At 42.8% G+C, this 22,066-nt stretch overlaps 1 protein-coding gene across 2 annotated transcripts in view; it reads left to right on the forward strand.

Moving 5' to 3' along the window:
• The window catches only part of LOC119140660 (small conductance calcium-activated potassium channel protein 2-like), a 115,883-nt gene that overhangs the window by 44,846 nt on the left and 48,971 nt on the right, over nucleotides 1–22,066 (forward strand). For both annotated transcript variants that reach the window (XM_037372174.1, XM_037372175.1), the window contains one exon: nucleotides 19,988–20,129. In XM_037372174.1, coding sequence (XP_037228071.1) covers nucleotides 19,988–20,129 — 142 coding nt within the window. The remainder of the gene's footprint in view (nucleotides 1–19,987; nucleotides 20,130–22,066) is intronic.

The raw sequence follows: 22,066 nt of genomic DNA on the forward strand, positions 1-22,066 counted from the left end.
AAATGGGGGTGGTCCTCACTTCAGACCTCCCTTTCTAGGAGCGGCCATTGCTTGGACTTTCCCGATCCCACTCCGATGGAAGACAGAGGAACCAGTGTGGATAGAGCAGTGGCCGTTAAAAAGGGAAAGTCTAGAACAGGCGCATGAACTGGTTAAAGAGCAGTATCAACAAGGTCATTTGCGTCTGTCAACGAGCCCCTGGAATACCCCCATCTTTGTTATCAAGAAAAAGTCTGGAAAATATCGATTGCTTCACGATCTGCGAGCGGTAAGCAAACAGATGTATGATATGGGGGCCTTACAACCCGGCTTACCCAACCCAGCAATGATACCGGAAGGGTGGCATTTACTCATTGTAGATTTGAAAGACTGCTTTTTCACAATTGCTTTACATGAAGATGATCAGCGCAGATTTGCCTTTACCTTACCCGCGATCAACCGGGAGGGACCAAACCAACGCTTTGAATGGACGGTCCTCCTACAAGGAATGAGAAATTCGCCCACCTTGTGTCAACTCTATGTTGCTGCCACACTACAACCTTTGCGACAACGCTGGGCTAAGACTTTAATCTACCATTATATGGATGACATCTTGTTAGCACAGCCGACACCCTTCTCTTTACAACAAAAACAGGTTTTAACAGAACAACTCAAGCATAGAGGCTTGGTAGTAGCACCTGAAAAGGTGCAAGAATCAAGCCCCTGGAAATATCTGGGGTGGCGCATTACTGATACAACAATTCAGCCTCAAAAGTTGTCACTCCATTTGGATATCCGAACCCTTCACGACGCCCAACGACTGCTCGGTGATCTGCAATGGCTCCGGCCTGTAGTGGGCATCCCCAATGAACTATTAAATCAACTACGCCCCCTGTTGAGAGGGACAGATCCTTCAACCCCAGTACAGCTTACTGAACAGCAAGAACAAACGTTACAACAAATAGCATCAATGGTGACTACGCGCTCCACGCATCGGCGTGTTGTAGGGTTACCCATCGATTTGACTATCTTATGTGGCACTCAGTACCTCATGGGTGCTCTAACACAGCAAAAAATAAAAACGGGGGAGAAAGGGGAGTACTCCACCATCGTATTGGAATGGATAGCTCCCCCGCTGCAACCACGACACACAATACAAGACAAGATCTCGACGCTGATGGAGCTGATCAAGAAAGGTCGCTGTCATATTTTACAGGTGGATGGCACTCCTCCTGGCATGATATGGGTGCCGATGAGACAGATCGACTTGGAGTGGTACTTGCAGAACTTCGAGGAACTGCAGGCTGCATTACTCCACGATGGAGCAGCGATAATAGTTAAACCACTCCCATCGCCCAACCTGTCGTGGATGGAGAACATGGGCTGGATTGTTAAGCTGAAGCGATCCAGCCAGCCTATCCCGCACGCTCTCACGGCCTTTACTGATGCGGGTCGACGCTCTAGGACCGCTGCCATAACGTGGAAAGATGAGCAAGGGTGGCAACACCAAATTCTACAAGCACAGCCAAAGGATTCTCTACAGACGCTAGAACTCTTTGCAGTGGTCTGGACATTTATTAGATGGAGAGATGTCCCACTGAATGTAGTCACAGATTCTCTCTATGTTGCCGGCATAGTCAGCCGGATTGAAGATGCAAGCGTGCGTGATTTAAAGAATCAACGCTTGACAGAACTGCTTGTGAGCTTGCAGCTTGCAATCACACAGAGATCGGAATCGTATGCGGTGATCCATATCCGAAGCCACCAGTGGGAAGAAGGCCTCGGAGAGGGCAATGCTCGAGCTGATCATCTCGTCGCAATCACTACTGAACCCCCATTAGCACCACATTGTCGAGCCCGAGAAGCCCATTTGATCTTCCATCAAAACGCGAAGGGGCTGGCACGAGCCTACAAACTCTCTGTGGAGGAGGCTCGGGCCATTGTGAAGGCTTGCCCTATATGTAGTCACCATAACTCAGGCTTAGGGCTCAGTTGCGGGGTCAACCCGTGAGGACTAAAGTCTAATGATGTTTGGCAGATGGATGTTACTCATGTTCCTGCATTCGGTCGATTGAAATATGTGCATGTTACTATAGACACCTATAGCCATATGTTATGGGCCACACCACAGCCCGGGGAAAAGGTCCGGGACGTGCGCCGGCATTTAACTAGTTGCTTTGCTGTTTTAGAGGTGCCTATTAGTATTAAAACTGATAACGGTCCTGCATATGGTAGCGGATTACTTAAACGCTTTATGCAAATGTGGAATATTAAACATGTTACTGCAATCCCTCATTCTCCAACTGGACAAGCAATTGTAGAGCGGGCTAACGGGACGCTAAAACGTTATATAGAAAAGTTCAAAGAGATTCAGGATGTAAGAGAAAGGGTAGAGAAGGCCCTTTTTGTGCTTAATCATTTGTGTGTATTTGGGGACAGTAATGAGCCGCCTATAATAAGGCACCACGCTGGCTCAGAACCCCCCAGGCCACCACACATGAAAGTACTGTATAAGGATGCAAAAACAGGACAATGGGTAGGTCCTGTGGAGGTGATTTATGTGGGGCGTGGTTATGTCTGTATTTCTACCAATTCAGGCACTATTTGGGTTCCCAGCCGTTGGGTAAAACCTGCTGTAGAGCATGCTGGAGGAGCTCGACGCGAGAACGCTGCTTCGCCTGCACCTTGCGATAGGCCCTGTTCTGGAATCTATTCGACATCTGTTCCGATCCCACACACAGAGGACCACGCGTGAAAAACTCGAACTTTTGACAGCAAAGATACAATCTCATAGCAAACGGGATTATTATTTTTGATCATTATTGTAATAGTTTTAGTAGTGCTTAGCTGTGTATTTTTCTGTGTTAAAACGCTGTTATTGAAAATGGTCAACCAAGCCTGTGTTGCCCAAAATAAAAACGGGGGATATCTGTGGATAACTGGCTAGCTGAAAAAGTTCACATAGACATAGTCCAGCTGGCTGGACAAAAATGCACATCGCTCTCAGCTTATCTGAAGTAAAGCAAAAATACACTATCCTTGGCTGTTCTTGTTACACAATATCAGGAAGATTTTGGTGGGAAAAGAATGTTGCAGGTGGGAACAGATAACTACAGAAGAGAAACTAGGGGCGGGCTTGATATTTAGGCAACTAACCAATAATGAGCTTAACTTCTGTAATATGTATGAGCTAATTATAACAAGGCATAAAAGGTGACTGTAAGGTACAATAAACGAAGTCTGCTGATCACTCATATTGAGTGACTGCGTCTTCCCTCCGTCGCGACAGATATCTGCTCCACTGTTAATCTCCATGGGCTGCAGGGGGGCAGCCTGTCTTACCACAGTCTTTACCATGGGCTGCAGGGGAATCTCTACTCTGGCGCCTAGAGCACTTCCTCTTCCTCCTTCTTCACTGATCTTGGTGTCTGCCATTGCTCTTGCACAGCAACTTTTCCCCCCCTTCTTAAATATGTTATCACAGAGGCACTACCATCTTTGCTGATTGGCTCGGCCTTGGCCAGCAGCAGCTCTGTCTTGGAGCCAGCTGGCATTGGCCCTATCGGACATGGGAGAAGCTTCTAGCAGCTTCTTACAGAAGCCACCTCTGTAGCCCCCTCAGCTGCCAAAACCTTACCACACAAACCCAATGCAATAATGATTAGTTCTGTTTCTAATTTCTAAAGCTTCTATTTCTGAACTTTCTTTTCATCAATTTACTTCAGATTCTTTAGATGTCAATTGATTCCAGTTGATATCAACTTTTAAAACAAACAGACAAAAAACAGAACAAACCACAAACACTTCCTCTTTCTGAGGTGAAGGGTTTTATATAAAGCAAGAGCATGGTATCTCCAGAGCAAATGTGAAATGGAAGATAAAGGAAATTTTTAGGAGTGAATTAGTTGCTAGCGAATATAACAAATGAATCACAGTTGAGCTCATTAAGGAATTTCCTTTGATTTTGAATGATTGGTATTCCAATAATAATGTAGCTTTAACTAATGCTGTTACAGACTTTGAAAAATTAAAGCAAGTCTTTTGAAAAATAAGATTAATTTTTACCATATCAACAAATTTCAAACATTATACTGTGTTACAAAGTTATGGCTGCAGAAAGGAAATATAAATGCATATATTTATATATTTTGAAATAAGATTACAAATTAGAACACTGAAAAATAAGATTTTGCTTTAAGGTTGCTTATGTCACTTCAGTTTGGTTCACATATTCATGCATTAGAACATTCTTTTAACTGATATATATTTACATTAGCTTCTCTTACTGAACCTCATTTGATAAAGATGATATGCAGAACTACAGAAAGAGCAGCTCATGGGAATTTTGGATTTTATTTGTATTAGTTAATGTGTGTGTGGTCTCTGTACTTTCTCAATTACTTGCTGAACTTTGCTTTGAAAGCAGAACTATTGTTTACTCAGAGTGGTTTGTCAAAGATTAGAATTGACATGTCCCCTTCCCCAACTCTGGCCCTTATTCTTTTAGGCAATATCTCTGTCCACTGTATTGGAGAGTCACGCTCTCTCCATTTTTAATTCAAAGTTGAAATAGCTTCAAAAAGAAAGCCTGAGATGATTTCACAACTTGTATCCTAACAGCTAGGACAGTAAGATGGAGATGTTGAGCTGAATCAGCTTTGTGCTTGAGAAGAGACTTAAAACAAGTGTATGATCTGATTGTTGAGCTGCTAAAAGAAAACAAAAGGTATCAACAGCTCATTTTCCTGTGCATTGTGGGAAGCTTGATCAGTTGTTCTCTATGAATTTTTCCATCCATGTTGATTGGTTTATGGATACTGAGGCATTTGAATGGCTATTTTGGTGCTTTGGGCAATGCCAGTATTTTTGGCCAAGTGAAGATTTTTTTTTTGTTATGCAACTTTTGGATGTCTAATTTAAGATAAATAGCTTCTTAGTTTTAAACATACTTGTCATTACAGAGAACTTTGAGTTAACTGGCTTTTAGTTGCAGCTTTGAGGATCCAGGTTTTTGGCAAATCAAACTCTGAAGTATGGATCTGAAAGCTTAGAATGTGAAGACAACAACAACAAACAAAAGAGCTGTAACACGTGTTTAACTTCATGCAGCAAGTCTGTCAGAACACCATGAAAAATTAACATCTGATTTTTCATTTCCAAAAAATGAGGCAGGAAACTATGAAAAGAAAGTATTTTGTGCTACTGTTGTCCATTCTTGGTACAGAGCTGTACCGTACCTTGCACTGAAAAATTTAATGGTGTGGGTTTTGGAATAGTAAAAAGTAGCATATGACCATGGAGTTAGTGCATCATAATACATGTGCACAAAGAGAAGGAATTAAGATTGCTTCAGTCCTTACTGTTAGTTTTGATGCATGTTGATGCTTTTGCTCAAACAACTGAAAACAATCACTAGAATCTGAGTTTGCCAGAGCAGAGTGGTATAGGTTTATGTGGCAAGGCTTTAGTAGCAGGGGTGGGGAACTGCAGGGGTAGCTTCTGTGAGAAGACACCAGAAGCTGCCCCCATGCCATGCCCACTCCAAGACAGAGCTGCCAATGGCCAAAGCTGAGCCAATCAGTGATGGTAGCACCTCTGTGATGACATATCTAAGAAGGGATAAAAAAAGGTGCACAGCAGCATCTAGGAGAGAGGAGTAAGAAAAAATGTGAGATGATCAGCCCTGTAGGCACCAAGGTCAGTGAAGAAAGAGGGGAGGAGGTGCTCCAGGTGCTGGAGCAGAGGTGAAGACCATGGTGATGCAGGTTGTCCCTCTGCAGCCCATGGAGGTCCACAGTGGAGGCCACAGAGGACCCCACACCAGAGCAGGTGTACGTACCCTAAAGGAAGCTGTTATCTTGTGGAGAGCCTACGCTGGAGCAGGCTGCTGGCAGGAACAGTGGCCTGTGGAAAGGAGCCCAGGCAGGAGCAGGATTTTTGGCAGGCCCTGTGGGGGACCCACATCAGAGCAGTGTTTTTCTGAAGGACTGTCTTCTGTGGGAGGGACCCCACACTGGAGCAGGGGAAGAGTGTGAGGAGGAAGGAGTGACAGAGATGAAGTGTTATGGACTAAGCACAATCCCTATTCCCCATCTCCCCTGCGCTGCTCTGTGGGTTAGGAAGGTAGAGGAGTGAGTTAGGAGTAAAGTTGAGCCTGGGAAGAAGGAAGGGGTGGAGGGAAGGTGTTTTTAGTTTTGTCTTTCTTTCTCACTATTCTACTGTATTTTTAATCGCCAATAAATTAAATTAATCTTCCCCAAGTTGGGTCTGTTTTGTCCGTGATGATAATTGGTAAGTAATCTCCCTGTCCTTATCTCGACTCACAAGCTTTGCATCGTATTTTCTTCCCTTGTCTTGTTGAGGAGGGGGAATGAGTGAGTGGCTTGGTGGGCGCCTGGTGGCTAGCCAAGATCAACCCAGCACAAGCATGTTTAGTTACTCTGTACAGTCTGGACATCTTTATAGGAGTTAGGAAAGGCTAGACAGTTGGGTTTTTAAAATCTAGGGCAACTCTACGGAACATATGACAACTGTTTCTGGTTTTATTGGAAACAAATAATAACACCAACTATAAATGAATTTCAACAGAGCTGGTAAAAGCTGCATCCCTGAGCCTGGTCCATAGCATAAGGAAGCTAGATCTACTGGGGAAAAAACATTGTCTGAACAGAAAGAAAAAAATATTAGTCCAAATAATTAACATGTGTCAAAGTTTTGCACAAAGGATAATTAATATGTTTTCTGAAATGGGAAAAATCAGTCATGTAACCTTAATGACACTATTATTGTTAGTCCCAGCTATAGTCTCTGAGAGAGAAAGAGATATTTTTATTAGCTTTACTTTGTTTTCTTTTTTCTTATGTGTTTTTGATTTAAATGAACCATATTTAGCAATAATTAACTTGATCCTTTTTATTTTCTGCTGATTTACAGGGTAAAAGAATGTTCATTTGGTAATTTGAACAACAGCTGTGAAGAATATTTTGAGATTCTTTTCTGGGTTTGAGTGTTCTGCTTTTGTTATTTTTCTCCCTCTTTGAGGCATTTCATACAAAATTCCAAGAAATTATTTTAAGGAAAAAGCAATGTAGGGTAAATAAGCTCCATAAAGAACATGTTTCTTCTGAATCTCTCAGGTTTGGAGAGAGATTGGAGACATGGAATAGAAAACCTTTTGTACTTTAAAAACTGGCTTCTTCCTTCTTACTCATTTGTCCATCTCACTAGGAAAAACACCTTCTTCTACCATTTTTTTGTATACACGTTCCCTTTAAGGACAGGTTATATAATTCATTTTTCTCTTTTGTGCCTGCCAAGTTATGAAAATGGATATTTCTCCTCTTGAATCAAGTTCTCAGTGACCTGGTCCCAAAAGCCATTTATGTTGTGCTGGCTGTGCCAGAATCTCTGTGCGGAGTGAAGACTTTGAGGTTTCTATCTGGCTGCCTGTGAGAGTTTCCATTAGCACAGGTGTGTGTGTGTGTGTGTGTCGGTGGCATAGGCCTGGCTCTTTCTCTGTTGTGGGAGTGGGATGTGACCAGGGCTTAGGCTCAGATTCAGAAACTTGGAAGTGCATTCTGTCTTCTGAGTCTAGACAGAGTCGTATCCAGTCGTGGGCCTACATTGGTTGTTCCTGCTTGCTTATTCCAGCTTCCTCTTTTACCACTTTGACAGATTCACGCCTTTCAGGCTTTGTCTGCAATGCTGGATTTTAAAGACGATGCTTGGCATATTGCTGTCCTGCCACTTTGCAACTAATTCCCTCTGCTTTTAAAGACAGGCAAAAAGCCCTCCTAATATCTGAAATTTAGTATTTACCTTGTGCTATGAAACCTTAAGATTAATATCTTTTATACATTTAAATCTTGCTACTGCAACCTTGGTTGTTCTTGTTATGCATATAACAATTCACTTTTGAATCCTAAAATTTAGGTCTCCTGTGATAGTGTCAGGAAATACTACATGTTAATAATAGTGCTTCCTTTTATCCATATTTAACTTGTTTCTTTCTTTTTCATTGGATCAGTCATATCAAATGCAATGTGTATGAATTCTGTTTTCCACAGTTTTAATGGAAAATGTCTTTTCAATAGCTTGGATTAAAGAAAAAAAGTACTGAACTGTTTGAAATCTTGATGCTAGTCTTATTCCTGTATAACAATTTTATTGTTAACAAAGTAGTTTATCCTTAAATAATGCTTTCTTCTCCTTTCCTCTAGGACTGCTAATTATAAGATTGAGTAATTGAACATGCAGTATTATACAACCTATATACTGTAACAGAATTGTGTTCTAGGTGTGTTTCCTTCTTTGTGATTTGAGGCAGAAGAGATTAAGTACAAATTTATTTTTCTTGACTTGTTTTTGTCTCTTTTTTTTATTAACTAAATGCACTGTGACATGTTGCTTTGCTGTATGGCAAATATTTCAGGCTATAGAAAATATATTTCACAATGATATTTGCAATGGCATTTTAATTTTCTTCCATTGCTTACTAAAAATTACTTTTATGAAATTCTCTCTTAGAGGTAAGCCAAATCTTAATGCTAGGCAAATGTTTAGCCAAGAAAATATTGGTTATTCTGCAACTAGATTTTAGTAAGAAAAACATTCTATAATCTGCTGGCTAGTACACTTTTCTGAGGAACTAGAACATGGATTTTTCCTCTGCTATTGGGTAAAAGTACTGGCCTAGTCTGTTTAGTTCAGTAGAGACATTAGGATTTGGAACCCCAAGTGAAAGGCAATACCTTCAGGATATCTCACAATTAGGAGCTTAACTCTCTCAGAACTGGTGTCATTGTGGTGACTGACAAACAGCCAACAGCCAAATGCCTGCTTCCCTCTCCCACAGGATGGGGAGAAAATAGAAGGCAGGCAAGAAGACTTGTGGATCGAGATAATGACAGTTAAATCAGTTAAATAAGGAAAGCAAAGGCTGCACACACAAACAAAGCAAAAAGAGGAATTCATTCATTACTTCCCATTGGCAGGCAGGTCCAGCCAGTTCCTGGAAAACAGGGTCTCGGCACGCATAGTGGTTCTTTGGGAAGACAAATGCCATAACCACAAATTTCCCTGAGCTTTTCTTGCTGAGCATGATATCATATGGAGTATTTGGTTTATGTGGCAAGGTTTGAGGTGGGGGCCTGCAGGGGTGGACTCTGTGAGAAGAAATTAGGGGCTGCCCCTATGTTGGACAGAGCCAGTTCCAGCTAGGCTTGCAGTGGACCCACCGTTGGCCAAAGCTGAGCCAATCAGAAAAGCTGGTGGTGCCTCTGTGATAACATATTTAAGAAAGGGTAAAAACCACTGCACAGCAGCTGGGAGAGAGGAGTGAGAAAAAATGTGAGAGAAAGCCCTGCAGGCACCAAAGTTGGTGAAGAAAGAGGGGAGGAGGTGCTCCCAGTGCAGAGCAGAGATTCCCCCCCATGGAGGAGATGCAGCCCATGGAGGTCCATGGTGGAGCAGATATCCATACTGCAGCCTGTGGAGGACCCCACACTGCAGCATGTGGATATGCCCTGAAGGAAGCTGCAGTTTGTGGGGAGTCTACGCTGGAGCAAGTCTCCTGGCAGAAACTGTGGCCTGAGGAGAAGAGTCCACACAGGAGCAGGTTTTCTGGCAGGACCCATTCTGGAGCAGTCTTTTCCTGAGGGACTGCACCCTGTGGAGAGGATCCACACTGGAGCAGTTCGTGAAGTACTGTATCCTGTGGGAGGGACCCCATGCTGGAGCAGGGGAAGAGAGTGAGGAGGAAGGAGCAGCAGTGATGAAGTGTTATGAACTGACCTCAACTCCCATTCCCCATCCCCTGCTCCACTTGGTTGGGAGGAGGTAGAAGAGTTGGGAATGAAGGAGTGAAGTTGAGCCTGGGAAGAAGGGTGGGGTGTGTGGGGGTAAGGTGTTTTTAGTTTTGTCTGTCTTTTTCACTATTCTGCTCTTTTTTTTTAATTGCCAATAAATGAAATTAATCTTCTCCAAGTCAAGTCTTTTTTGCCTGTGACAGTAATTGGTGAGCGATCTCTCTGTCCTTATCTTGACCCACAAGCTTTTTTTCATCTTATTTTCACCCCTTGTCCTGCTGAGGAGGAGTAGTGAGAGAGCAACTTGGTGGGTGCCTGGCAGTCAGCCACATTTAACCCACCACATGTATGGAACATCACTTTGGTCAGTTTGGGTCAGCTGTCTTGGCTATGTACCCTCCCAACATCTTGCCCGCCCCCAGCCTGCTTGCTTTGAGGATAGAGATGGGGAGAGAAAGCCTTGACGCTGTGCAAGCACTGTTCAGCTATAGCCCAAACATTAGTGTATTATCAACACTGTTTTAGCCACAAATCCAAAGCACAGCACCATACTGGCTGCTATGAAGGAAGTTAATTCCATCCCAGTCATACCCAGTACAGTCATGTAAGGCAAGCCCTCAGTCCTTGTATTTCCAACTGACTACTAAAATTTATTGAATTTAGACTTACGTTGGTTTTATGTATTCTTTTTTGTAATTATTTATTATTTTTTTCTGTACATTTCTATAATTATCATCATGCAGGGCTGAAATTTTGTCAGGATGTAACATTTTGCACAAAATGTAGAAAAAACCCGAAAACATTGCTTCCTATTTTCATCTTCATAAGAAAAGTTTTCCATCTGAAGTACAGAAAGGGTCATGTTCAAAACTCAAACATGTTTGTGTAAGCATTTATTTGTATTTAAGTCAGTTACAAGCTTTAGAATATTCATTGTGGCTTTAGGTAATTTTTTTGAGCTCATCATGTCACTTATGTGATATTCGGAAGGGACTTGTATGATACATAGGCTTTCTTCTGCCCTCCTGAATGGCATAAATACATATCTCTCTGTGTATCCATATATTTCATGGCTGTAATTTGCAAGGTTTGTTAAGTAAAGACTGAAATCCATAACATTTAATATAGATTGGGGGGAAAAACAATGCCAGATCTCTTTGTGTTGTGCAGAGCTCTGTGTTGATGAGTTAAATTATATTTGGGGGTGTTTTTGTTACTACTGTAGCTGTGTGGTGGGTTGACTCCAGCCAGCAACTAAGCACCCAAAAGTTGCTCGCTCACTGTCCCCCATCACAGGATGGGGGTGAGAATGAGAAGGGGAAAATTGAGAAAAACTTGTGGGTCGGTATAAAGATGTTTTTATAAGTGAAGCGGGAAAAAAAAGAAAAAAATTAAGTGGGACAAAGGCAGTCCCTCACGATCTCTCACCAGTAGAACAATGCCCAGCTAAGTCTCCAAGAAATGGCTAGTTTAGAAAGATTACCCTCCAGGTTTTATTGCTGAGCATGATGTTATATGGCATGGAATATCCCTTTGGTCACTTTGGGTAAGCTGTCCTTGCTGTCTCCCCTCCAAACCTCTTTCCCACCCCTAGCCTACTTGCTGTGAGTGCAGAGTGAGAAACAGAGAAGACCTTGATTCTGTGCAAGCACTGTTCAGCAACAGCAAAAACATTAGTGTGTTATCAACACTGTTTTGGTCACAAATCTAAAGCACAGCACCATACAGGCTGCTAGAAAGAAAGTTAATTCCATCCCAGTCAGACCCAGTACAATCTCTACCCTTTATTCCATACCATTTGCTCAGGTCCCACATTACTTACACATCTAAGTATCCTCTGATTGTACCATTTGTATATTTTTTCATTCCTATACCCTACTCAAACCTTTTTACTTACTTAACCCACACTGCATTGCAATATTTGATCCTTCTATCCCATACATTACCTTTCCCTTTGTATTTCTTATTTCCAAAATTCCCTCTTACCAATGCTTATAGCTTATACTACATACTTAATCCATCTTTACATCCAAGCCAGGTTTATACATCCTCATTAACCACCATCCGCTGTCCCTTGACATATACACACATATTAATCTCCCATTTTATGGGCCCCTTACCAAATGTCTGTAAGAACAGTTGTGGTAGGTTGACCTTGGCTGGCTGCCAGGTACCCACCAAGCCACTCTATTACTCCCCTCCTCAGCAGGACAGGGGGATAAAATAAGATTAAAAACTCGTGGGTCAAGATAAAGGCAGTTTAATGAAGGAAAGCAAGGGTCGCTCTTGGAAGCAAAGGAAACAAAAAAGATTTATTCTCTATTTCCCATCAGCAAGCAATGTCCAGCCACTTCCTGGGAAGTAGGGCCTCAGTACATGTAGCGGTTGCTTTGGAAGACAAATACCTTAATAATGAATGCCCCCCGTTCCTCCTCCTCCTTTCTGTTAGGTTTTATTGCTGAGCATGATGTTGTATGGTATGAAATATCCCTTTGGTCAGTTTGGGTCAGCTTTCCTGGCTATGTCCCCTTCCAAGATCTTGCCCACCCCCAGCCTACTGGCCTTTGGGGGTGGAGGGTTTGAGAGACAGCCTTGATGCTGTGTGAGCATCAGTAGCCAAAACACTGGTGTGTTATCATCACCTTTCTAGCTACCAATACAAGCACAGCACTATGGGGAAAGTGAACTCCATCCCAGCCAGACCCAGTATAACAGTCAATGACTTGGTCCCCATCTGTCAAGGACAGGGGAAGCAGTGTGTTGAATTGTTGGGCACAAAGAATGGCTTGGGTTGGGTCACTGCAACACTCACCTGGTTCCTTGTGAGGCTCATTCTTTGTCAGTTCAGGTGGTTCCTGATGTAGTACTTCCTATAACATACAACTCAAATAAAGGATTATTTTCCTTAGTTTTACACCCCAGTGCTTCCATGCCCCAATGCCCAATGCTCTCGGCATAGTCTTTAACAGTCCATTATATTGTTCAATCTTTCCAGAGACTTGTGGGTGATAAGGGGGTGTGATGCACCCTGTCGGTGCTGTGTTCTTGGCCCAGAAGTCTGTGATCTTATTTCAGAAATTAGTTCTGTTGTCTGATTCGATTCTTTCTGGGGTACTGTGTTGTCACAGAACTTGCCTTTCCAGGCCCAGGCTGGTGTTTCAATTGGTGCCATGGTTCACAGGGTATTTTTTAGACACCCAGTAGTTGCTTCCACCATGAGCATGTGGCACTTTCCTTGGCATATTTGTGCCAGTGGTCCAATATAATTGATCTGCCAGGCCTCCCCATATTGATATCCTGGCAACCATCCTCTGTTCCAGGGAGACTTGTGTGGCTTGCTTGATTGTGGCACATGTTTAACATTCATGAGTGACCTGCGTGATGGCCTCCATGATCAGGTCCACCTCTCAATCACGAGCCCATCTGTATGTTTCATTTCTCCCTAGATGTCCCAATGTTTTATGGGCCCACTGAGCTATGAGTAGCTCATCCTTACATTCCCAGTCCAGGTCTACCTGAGATACTTCAGTTCTTGCAGCCTAGACTACCTGCTCATTGTTTTGATGTTCTTTAGTGGCATAGCTCTTGGGCATGTGAACATCTACACGATGTATCTTTACCTTACATCAGTGTTTTCTATCCATGCAGTGATGTCTTGCCACAATGCAGCAGCCCAGATGGGTTTGCCTCTGTGCTGCAAATTGGTCTGTTTCCATTGCTATTGACAATCCCCACAGGGCATTAGCCATCATCCATGAGATAGAGTACTGGCCACTTCTTCAGCAATCTCTAGGGCTAGTTCAGTGGCTTTCACTTCTGCAAACTGGCTTGATTTGCCTTTTCCTTTGATGGTTTCTGCTACTCATTGTGTAGGCCTCCTTCCTTTGAACATCCAGTTCAGCACAGGCAATCATGTTGCCAAGAGGAGCTGTGTTTCTGTACTGACTACTTCTGAAGCAATTTGAAACCTTTCATATGCTGCTAATATTTTTTTTTTAGTCAGCATGTAGCAGGCCTCAAATCCTCTATACCCCCAGTTCTAAAACCATAGAGGTCAACCTCAAGTCTCTCTGGGTGCTTTCTACCAGAGGCTCCAGGTGAAGCCATACTCCCTGGCTGTAGCATAGAGCACACTTTTCACATCTGCTCCTGTCTGGACTGGCCTAAGGGCTACCGCATGAACTATCTCCTGGTTAATCTGTTCAAAAGCTTGTCACTGCTCAGGGCTGCAGTCAAAACAGTTCTTTTAGGTTATTCAATACAGAGGGCTCACAAGCTGACTGTAACTCAGAATATGTGTTCTCCAGAAACCCACAACACCTAGAAAAGCTTGAGGCAGTTGATTATAGGTGTGTTGGACACCCCTCCACATGAAAGCAAACTGTGGCCTGCACTCTGCTGCCAAAGGAATTGAGAAAAATGCACTGGCATATTAGTTGTAGCATACCGTTTGGCAGCCTTCAACTCCAGTTGATATTGGAGTTCTAGCATGTTCGATATGGCAACACTCAATGGTGGCATGATCTTATTCAGGCTACAATAAACCACTGTTACCTTCCACCCTGTCAGACTTTTGCACTGGCCATATGGGACTATTAAAGGGTACGTGAGTCTTGATGATCACTCCTTGGCTCTCCAGTTGATGAATCAGCTCACGGATGGGAACCAGGGAGTCTCAGCTGGTGCGATATTGCTGTCAGTACAATGTCATGATAGCAGTCAGCACCTGCTCTTCTTCAACAGGCAGACAGTCCCCCAACAGAAGGATCCTCCGAGAGGCCAGGCAAGGTAGACAGCTGTTTAATCCCTGTGTTCACAGTGGCTACAATAAAGACCCACCGGTACCCTTTCGTATCCTTGAAGTACCCTCTCCTGAGGTAGTCTATGCCAAGAATACACTGGGCATCTGGGCAAGTCACAATGGGGTGCTTTTCCCACTTGTCCCCTGTTAAGCTCACCTCAGCCTCTAGACAAACAACTGTTGGGAACCCCCTGTCACTCCAGAGATCCAGATGGGTTCTGTGCCCTTATATTCTGATGGCATTAGGGTACACTGTGCACCAGTATCTACCAAAGCCTTATACTTCTGTGGGTCTGATGTGCCAGGCCATAGAATCCATACAGTCCAGTAAACCCAGTCATCCCTTTCCTCCACCTCACTGGGGTGAGGGCCCCTCTATTCCTGGTCAGAGCATTCATTACCTGTCTCCTGGAACTGCAAACCAGAAGTCCCTTTATCAGGATCAGCCCTTCCACTGTGTCTGGGGAATTGCTCTACAGCAAGCGGAGCAGTCATCTTCCTGGGTGAATCCTTTTTGTGTACTGTTTTTCCTCACAGGGGGCTTCTAGGTTTGAGGTAGGTGCACCATCCTACTTCCTCATGTTGTCCTTGTGGTCGTGCAGCTAGAACCACAGGGTGGCACATAGCATATGTACATGGTTCCCTTTCCCTTGAGCAGAGAAAGGCTGACTCCATGTGCTATGCTTGATAGTTGAGATGCTGGACTGTAGGGACAAGGAGGAAGATATATTCTCTTTGAATTGCTGAAACTGTTAAGACAGTTTGTCCACAGCTGAGATGTAAGCCCATAGGGTCAAGGAGGAAGATAGATTCTCTTTGAATTGCTGAAGCTGACAGGCCAATTTATCCACTGTTGGTGCCTCAATATCTTTCCAGTCCATTATTGCCAGGGTGCTGGCATACAATGTCAATATGTTCCAGTACAAACTTCCAACACATGGACCACATGCACTGGACATCATCTGGATCTTTGGAGGCCTGGTTGTTTTCCAGGTTGCTGTAGATCACCTTCACCACTGCTAAGTCCCTAAGATACTGGACACCTTCCTCAACAGTGGTCCACTTGCCTTGGTAGTTTACAAGATCTCCCTTGAGTGGATACCTTGCCTTCATGCTCGACAGGAGCTGCTTCCAGAGGCTGCGGATTGTTGCTCCTCTTCTACTTCCTTTGTCAGTTCCCCAGTCCCTAGCAAGGGATCCTAGCTGCTGTACTTTCCTACCCTCTAATTTCTGACTGTTGACTCCAGCATCCCAGCACTGGAGCAAGGAGGTGATAATTTGCTTGCCTGGCTGATGGCTGTAATCTTTCTGCATATCTTACAGCTCATTCAGGGATAGGGATCAGGTATTTTCCGACTTATGATGTCTGTCTCTTCCCTCTCCTGTTATTGAAGCTGCTCTGCTGCAGAACAGACTGCCTCTTCTGATTCTTCCTCCTGTTCCTTCTCAGGAAGAGCTGCTTCCTCCCTTACTAACCAAGTTGACCTCTGCTTCCATTGTTTTTTCTTGACTACAGAAGTGACTGTTATAGTTGAGGGTTGGGTCTCTGGCTTAGCCACAGTGTCTGTTTGTATTTCCTCAGTTCCAGAGACCTTCTTGTTCCTTTGAAGTTGCTGGACACAGGCTCAGTACATGTAGGCAAAGCCCCAACAGAGTGCTAAAAGTTGTGTCTCTCTGGTATAGGCAAGGCATCCTTCCTTCCAGTGGTTTGCCACTTCAACAGGATTCCATGCCTGTTTGGGTTTGAAGTCCCAGACCATCAGAGGTGAAAATCGCTCTAAGCATCTGCCCAAATTCTCCCACTCACCTTGCCACCCATGACTCAACTATCTCAGAGCACAACCCTGTGTGGCATTTCCAAGCAGTTGGTTAACTGTAGGAAAAGCTGAAATCAGATTTATGGAACACACTAATATGAGCATTCTGGTTATGCAGCAATGTTCAAGAAACTGAAGGGCCATTGCAACAAGGCAGGAAACATCTGTGAAGAAAGGGGAGATGCCATTCTTCATTTTCCCCACCACGTGTCTCCTGGAGGAGGAGAAAGGTGTAATTGCCGATTGTCTCCATGAGATGGCTCCCAGAGTACTGGAATGGCAGCAGTGCAGGGCCCAAATACCAGATTAAGCTCCAAGCCAGTGCTTTTATCATAGCTCTCCCAGGAAAAACACAATAGTGATAAACAGCACAGCAAATGGCAAAAGCCAAAACCAGCCATTAACAAGCCCCAGAGTTTGATGTACAGCAAGAGAAGGAAAACTCCAAGGAGCAGATGAGGGACAAAATAAACTGGCAGTGAGAACAAACAAGTCAACATCATGACTAACAACAACATAGTCAAGAGAAAACCAGTTTAATAAGTGAAAGAAAAAAAACCCAACCAAACGATGCAAAGGCAGTCACTCACCACCTTTCACCAGCAGATGCCCAGCCAGTCCCTGAGCAATGACTACTTTGGAAAGACTCCCCCCCAAGTTTTATTGCTGAGCATGACTTTATATGGTATGGAATATCCGTTTGGTTAATTCAGCTGAGCTGTCCCAGCTGTGTTCCTTCCCAGCCTCTTACCCACCTCTAGCCTACTCACTGCAGGGGCAGAATGGGAAACAGAGAAGGCCTTGATGCTGTGCAAGCACTGTTCAGCAATAGCTAAAGCATCCATGTGTTAACACTGTTTTGGTCACAAATCAAAACCACAGCACCATATGAGCTACTGGGAAGAAAATTAACTCCATCCCAGCCAGACCTAGTATAAGCTGTTGTGATTATCATTATTTGTGTCACTGTCATCCTTAGGAGCTCCAGCTGTGGACTGCTACTGCATTGTTCTAGATGCTACAATAACAGAAAAACCTACAAAAGCTTGTATAAAGTATGTGAGAAACACAACACTGACACCAACAGAGAGAAGAGTACAGGCAAACAGAAAATGGAGCAATTTAGTTTGGAATGATCACTGCAGACTTTTCAGTCTAAGAGTTTTTAGGTTTTTGTAACCATTAGGGCATAGGCAAGAATTTGAAGAGCAGAATGAAGGTATTTTGCAGATACTTATAGGGAATATATTGCAAGTGAGAGAACAGGGAATTTCCTGACACCATCTTTGTGCTCACTCTGCATTTTTGCTCCATCATTCATTGAGGTCTGGAAAGGAAGAAAACCAAAGTAATTATTTCAGTGGTGGAAAGTGGGTTGCCTGTGGATTTATGAGTTAATTACCTAGTGGAACTCTGTGACCCACTGTGAGACAGTGATTTAGGGACTGGTTAAAATAATACCCTTTAGGATCCAACAGCACAAGTAACTAACCTGAGGCTTCACAGCAGCTGCAGGGGTTATTTCAACCTTGAGGCTGCAGTAGCAGCCAGGTAGTCTCTGTCGCAGAGATATTCTGTGTCTGGGAAGCAAAATTACATCTACATTAACGTTAGGCCTTTTTTACTCACAGAGTGAGTAGTAACAGCAGTTTTCATACCTAAAACATGTTCTTATGGCTTCCCAGTTGAGTTGATATACATGTAATGTGAAGACTAGACTATTAATTTAAGCTTATTTTCTTTAAAGGAAAAAATGAACACATTCTATTAGGATGGTAAAACAACAAATAGCACATCAGGAAATTACATTTAATAGTAAACTTTAACACAAAAGGAAGGTTTCCTTATTTTAAGGTGAAGAACTTGTGATGACAAGGAATACAGTGGCATACAGTTCTATTTAACTTAAACATGCTAAAGGAGAGGGAGGAACCTAGGTTGTTTAATTCAGCATTCACGACAGTTCATTATTAGATTACTAATTACAGACTTAAATTTAGGCCAAGGAAACAGAGATCTGCTCTCTGTCCACACATCCATTTCTGACTTTTGTATATGCTTCAGACTGGAGCAACTATAGTAGACTTATACAACTGCAGAGGATCAACAGGACTTGTACCCCTATGAAAAGACTCTCTTAAAAAACAAGAGGTTTCTGCTATTTTAATGGTAATAACAGAATGCTAAAATTTAAATGGCATAAATATCTGTACTACTTGTGCTATTGTTGTATCTTCTGTTTCTTTACTGTTGATGTTGTATTTGAGTTTTATATAATCACTTATAAGTGCTTTTAAAAAGAAATAATTGTAAATTACTAGAATATCTTTATCACCAGTGCATTGGGTATATATGGCAAGGTTTGGGGAATGGGGGGGAGTGCAGGGGTGGCATCTGTGCTGGACACAGCTGGTTCCAGCTGGCTTGGCAATGTACCCACTGCAGGCCAAAGCTGAGCCAATCAGTGAAGTTAGTGGTGCCTGTGTGAAAGCATATTTAAGAAAGGGCAGAAAACACTGCACAAACAAAGGAGAAGAGAAAAAGAGAGTGAGAAACAGCAGTGCAAACACCAAGGTCAGAGAAGGAGAGAGAGAAGGTGCTCCAGGCACCAGAGCAGAGATTCCCCTGCACCCTGTGGAAGAAACCATGACAGATCAGGTATTGTCCTGCAGCCCATGGAGAGGTCACACACTGGAGCCAGGGAAAAGTGTGAGAAGGAAGAAGCGACAGGGAGGAACTGTTATGTTGTGGGTTAACCCGGGTAGGCAGATAAGCACCACACAGTCGCTTGCTCACTTCCTCCCCCCAGTGGGACAGGGGAAGAGGAAAGGAACACTAAACCCAAGCAAACTTGAGGGTCAAGATAAAACAAACAAACAATTAAGTGAATAAGTGGAAGAAAAGGGAAGAAAAAAAAAAAAAGTGATACAAAAGCAATCACTCACCACCTCCTGTGGGTAGAACAATGCCCAGCCAGTACCCAAGCAAAAGATAGCTAACCCCCTAAAGCCCCTTCTTTTCCCTTTTATTGCTGAGCACGACATTATACGATATGGAATATCTCTTTGGTTAATTCAGGTCATCTGCCCAGTTGCGTCCCCTCCCAGCCTATTCACTGGGAGGACAGAGTGAGAAACAGAAAATGCTTGATGCTGTGCAAACACTGTTCAGCAATAGCTAGAATATTAGTGTGTTATCAGTACCGTTTTGGTAAAAAAATCCCAAACACAGCACTATATGAGGTGCTTTGAAGAAAACTAACTCTTAACCTAGCCAGGCCTAGTATATATATACTGACCATAACCCCCATCCCCTTTGCGATGCTTGGGAGAAAAGGCAGAAGAGTCAGGAGTGAAGTTGAGCCTAGGAAATGAGGGGTTGGGGGGAGGTGGTTTTCTAGTTTTTATTTTTGTTTCTCATTACACAAACCTATTTTGTCCCCCCCATCTTTCTGAGCAGAGAGGTGGGCATTTGGCTGTTAGCCAAGGTTGATCCACCACACACCAGTTAGAAAGATTTCTTTCTGACAGCACAAAAAATTTAACAGAACTTTTTTCATTATAAAGAAATTGTTTTCTTTTCAGGTACCATGATCAACAGGATGTTACAAGCAACTTCCTTGGAGCAATGTGGTTGATTTCAATAACATTTCTATCTATTGGATATGGTGACATGGTACCTAATACATACTGTGGGAAAGGAGTCTGCTTACTCACTGGAATCATGGTGAGTGTTTCAGAATTTATTAACTGGATATCAGATTAAGTTTGTTGGAATTAAACCCCAAAATCATGGTAGTCATAACAGAAATATTTGGGCCATATTTATGGACCAAATATTTATATGGTCCATAGTTTTCCATTGCTTTAAGTGGATTTACGTAGTGCAGTTTTCATTATAAGAGTTTTGTTACCATTGATTTAATTGCTAGATCATACACATTCAGTACATATTTATTAGCTGTACTTAATATCTAATTTCAATTTTTTTTTTATTGTAGCTTTTGGCCAAGTTAGATAGAGAGTAAGGCAATAAATTATAATAGAAATTTCTCCATATTTACAGTAAATTAGAAGTAAAAAAACTCCTGACCCTGACGCTTTTATTTGTATCAAGCTCCTGTGTACATGTCCCTGTGAGTGAGTTCAGGATGGGCATCATATATAATATATATGACAGTAAGATCCATTGATCATTAAAAGTAATGCAGCTTCAATATCTACCTTCTATTAAAACAGGTATATTGGGATTATAGATGAAAACAAAGGGTGGCAAAAAGTTTCCCTTTCTGACCATGTGTTTTAGTAAATCTGTTCTTTATAAAAGTATGTATTTTATGTTCAGAGCATAAAACAGAACAATGCATTTTTGTAGTGTTGAAAGCTTTTTTTCCAAATACTTCTTTTTTATTTTTTAACATCTGACAGTTATCAGGTCCTTAACATTTATTAAGAAAGACTTCCAGTAAATTTTTTGTAGTCAAATACATATCTCTAAGTACAGAGTTTGCAATCTAGTGAAAACACAGGTGGAAAGCACAGGAATGAATCGCAGAATCATTTAGGCTGGAAAAGATCTTTGAGATCATCGAGTCCAACTGTTAACCCAGGACTACCAAGTCCATCGCTAAACCATGTCCATAACCACTGCATCTACATGTTTTTTAAACACCTCCAGGGATGGTGATTCCACCACCTCCCTGGGCAGCCTGTTCCAATGCTTGACCACCCTTTCAGTGAAGACATTTTTCCTAATATCCAATCTAAACCTCCCCTGGCAAAACTTGAGGCCATTTACCTCTTGTTCTGTTGCTTGTTATCTAGGAGAAGAGACCTACCCCCACCTGCCTACAACCTCCTTTCAGGTAGTGGTAGAGAGCAATATGATCCCCCCCTGAATGTCCTCTCCTCCAGACTAAACAAACCCAGTTCCCTCAGCCACTTCTCATAAGACTTGTTCTCTAGACCCTTCACCAGCTTTATTGCCCTTCTCTGGACACACTCCAATACCTCAATGTCTGTCTTGTAGTGAGGGGCCCAAAATGGAACACAGTATTCAAGGTGCAGCCTCACCAGTGTGGAGTACAGGGGGACAGTCACTTCCTTTGTCCTGCTGGCCACACTGTTTTGGATACAAGCCAGGATGCTATTGGCCGCCTGGGCACACTGCTGGCTCACATTTAGCTGTCTGTCAACCAACTAGACCTGTATCTGCTGTCTTCTGGGGTATTTGCCTTTGTTCTTCATTCCAAGCTGGATTTTTATGACAGATAGAGTAAAAAGCGGCCATAAATTCATTAGGAAAAGAGAATATGCAGCATATATCGCCACAGGGATGTGCAGAACTCTGCTATAATGCTTTCCTTCTTCCCAGACACTGTTTAGAAATAAGAAGCAAATGCTTCAAGAAGCAGTTATTAGATCATTAGCCCTCCTCATTATCATCTCTGACTACATCCTTGACAACAGCTAAATTCTAGGTTAACTTGCCTTTAACATTTACTCAAAACAAATTGTCCAGCATTCTTAGCGTTTTCAGAATGAAAAAAAAATTACTGTAACAAATCTTTCCTGGTTTCCAAGCCCTGCAGAAGTGTAATGAAAATGTTAGTATTGTGTCATGGTTTAACCCCAGCTTGCAACTAAGCACCATGGTGCTGCTTA

Source organism: Falco rusticolus, chromosome W (genome assembly GCF_015220075.1).
Source record: "Falco rusticolus isolate bFalRus1 chromosome W, bFalRus1.pri, whole genome shotgun sequence".
Taxonomy (NCBI): domain Eukaryota; kingdom Metazoa; phylum Chordata; class Aves; order Falconiformes; family Falconidae; genus Falco; species Falco rusticolus.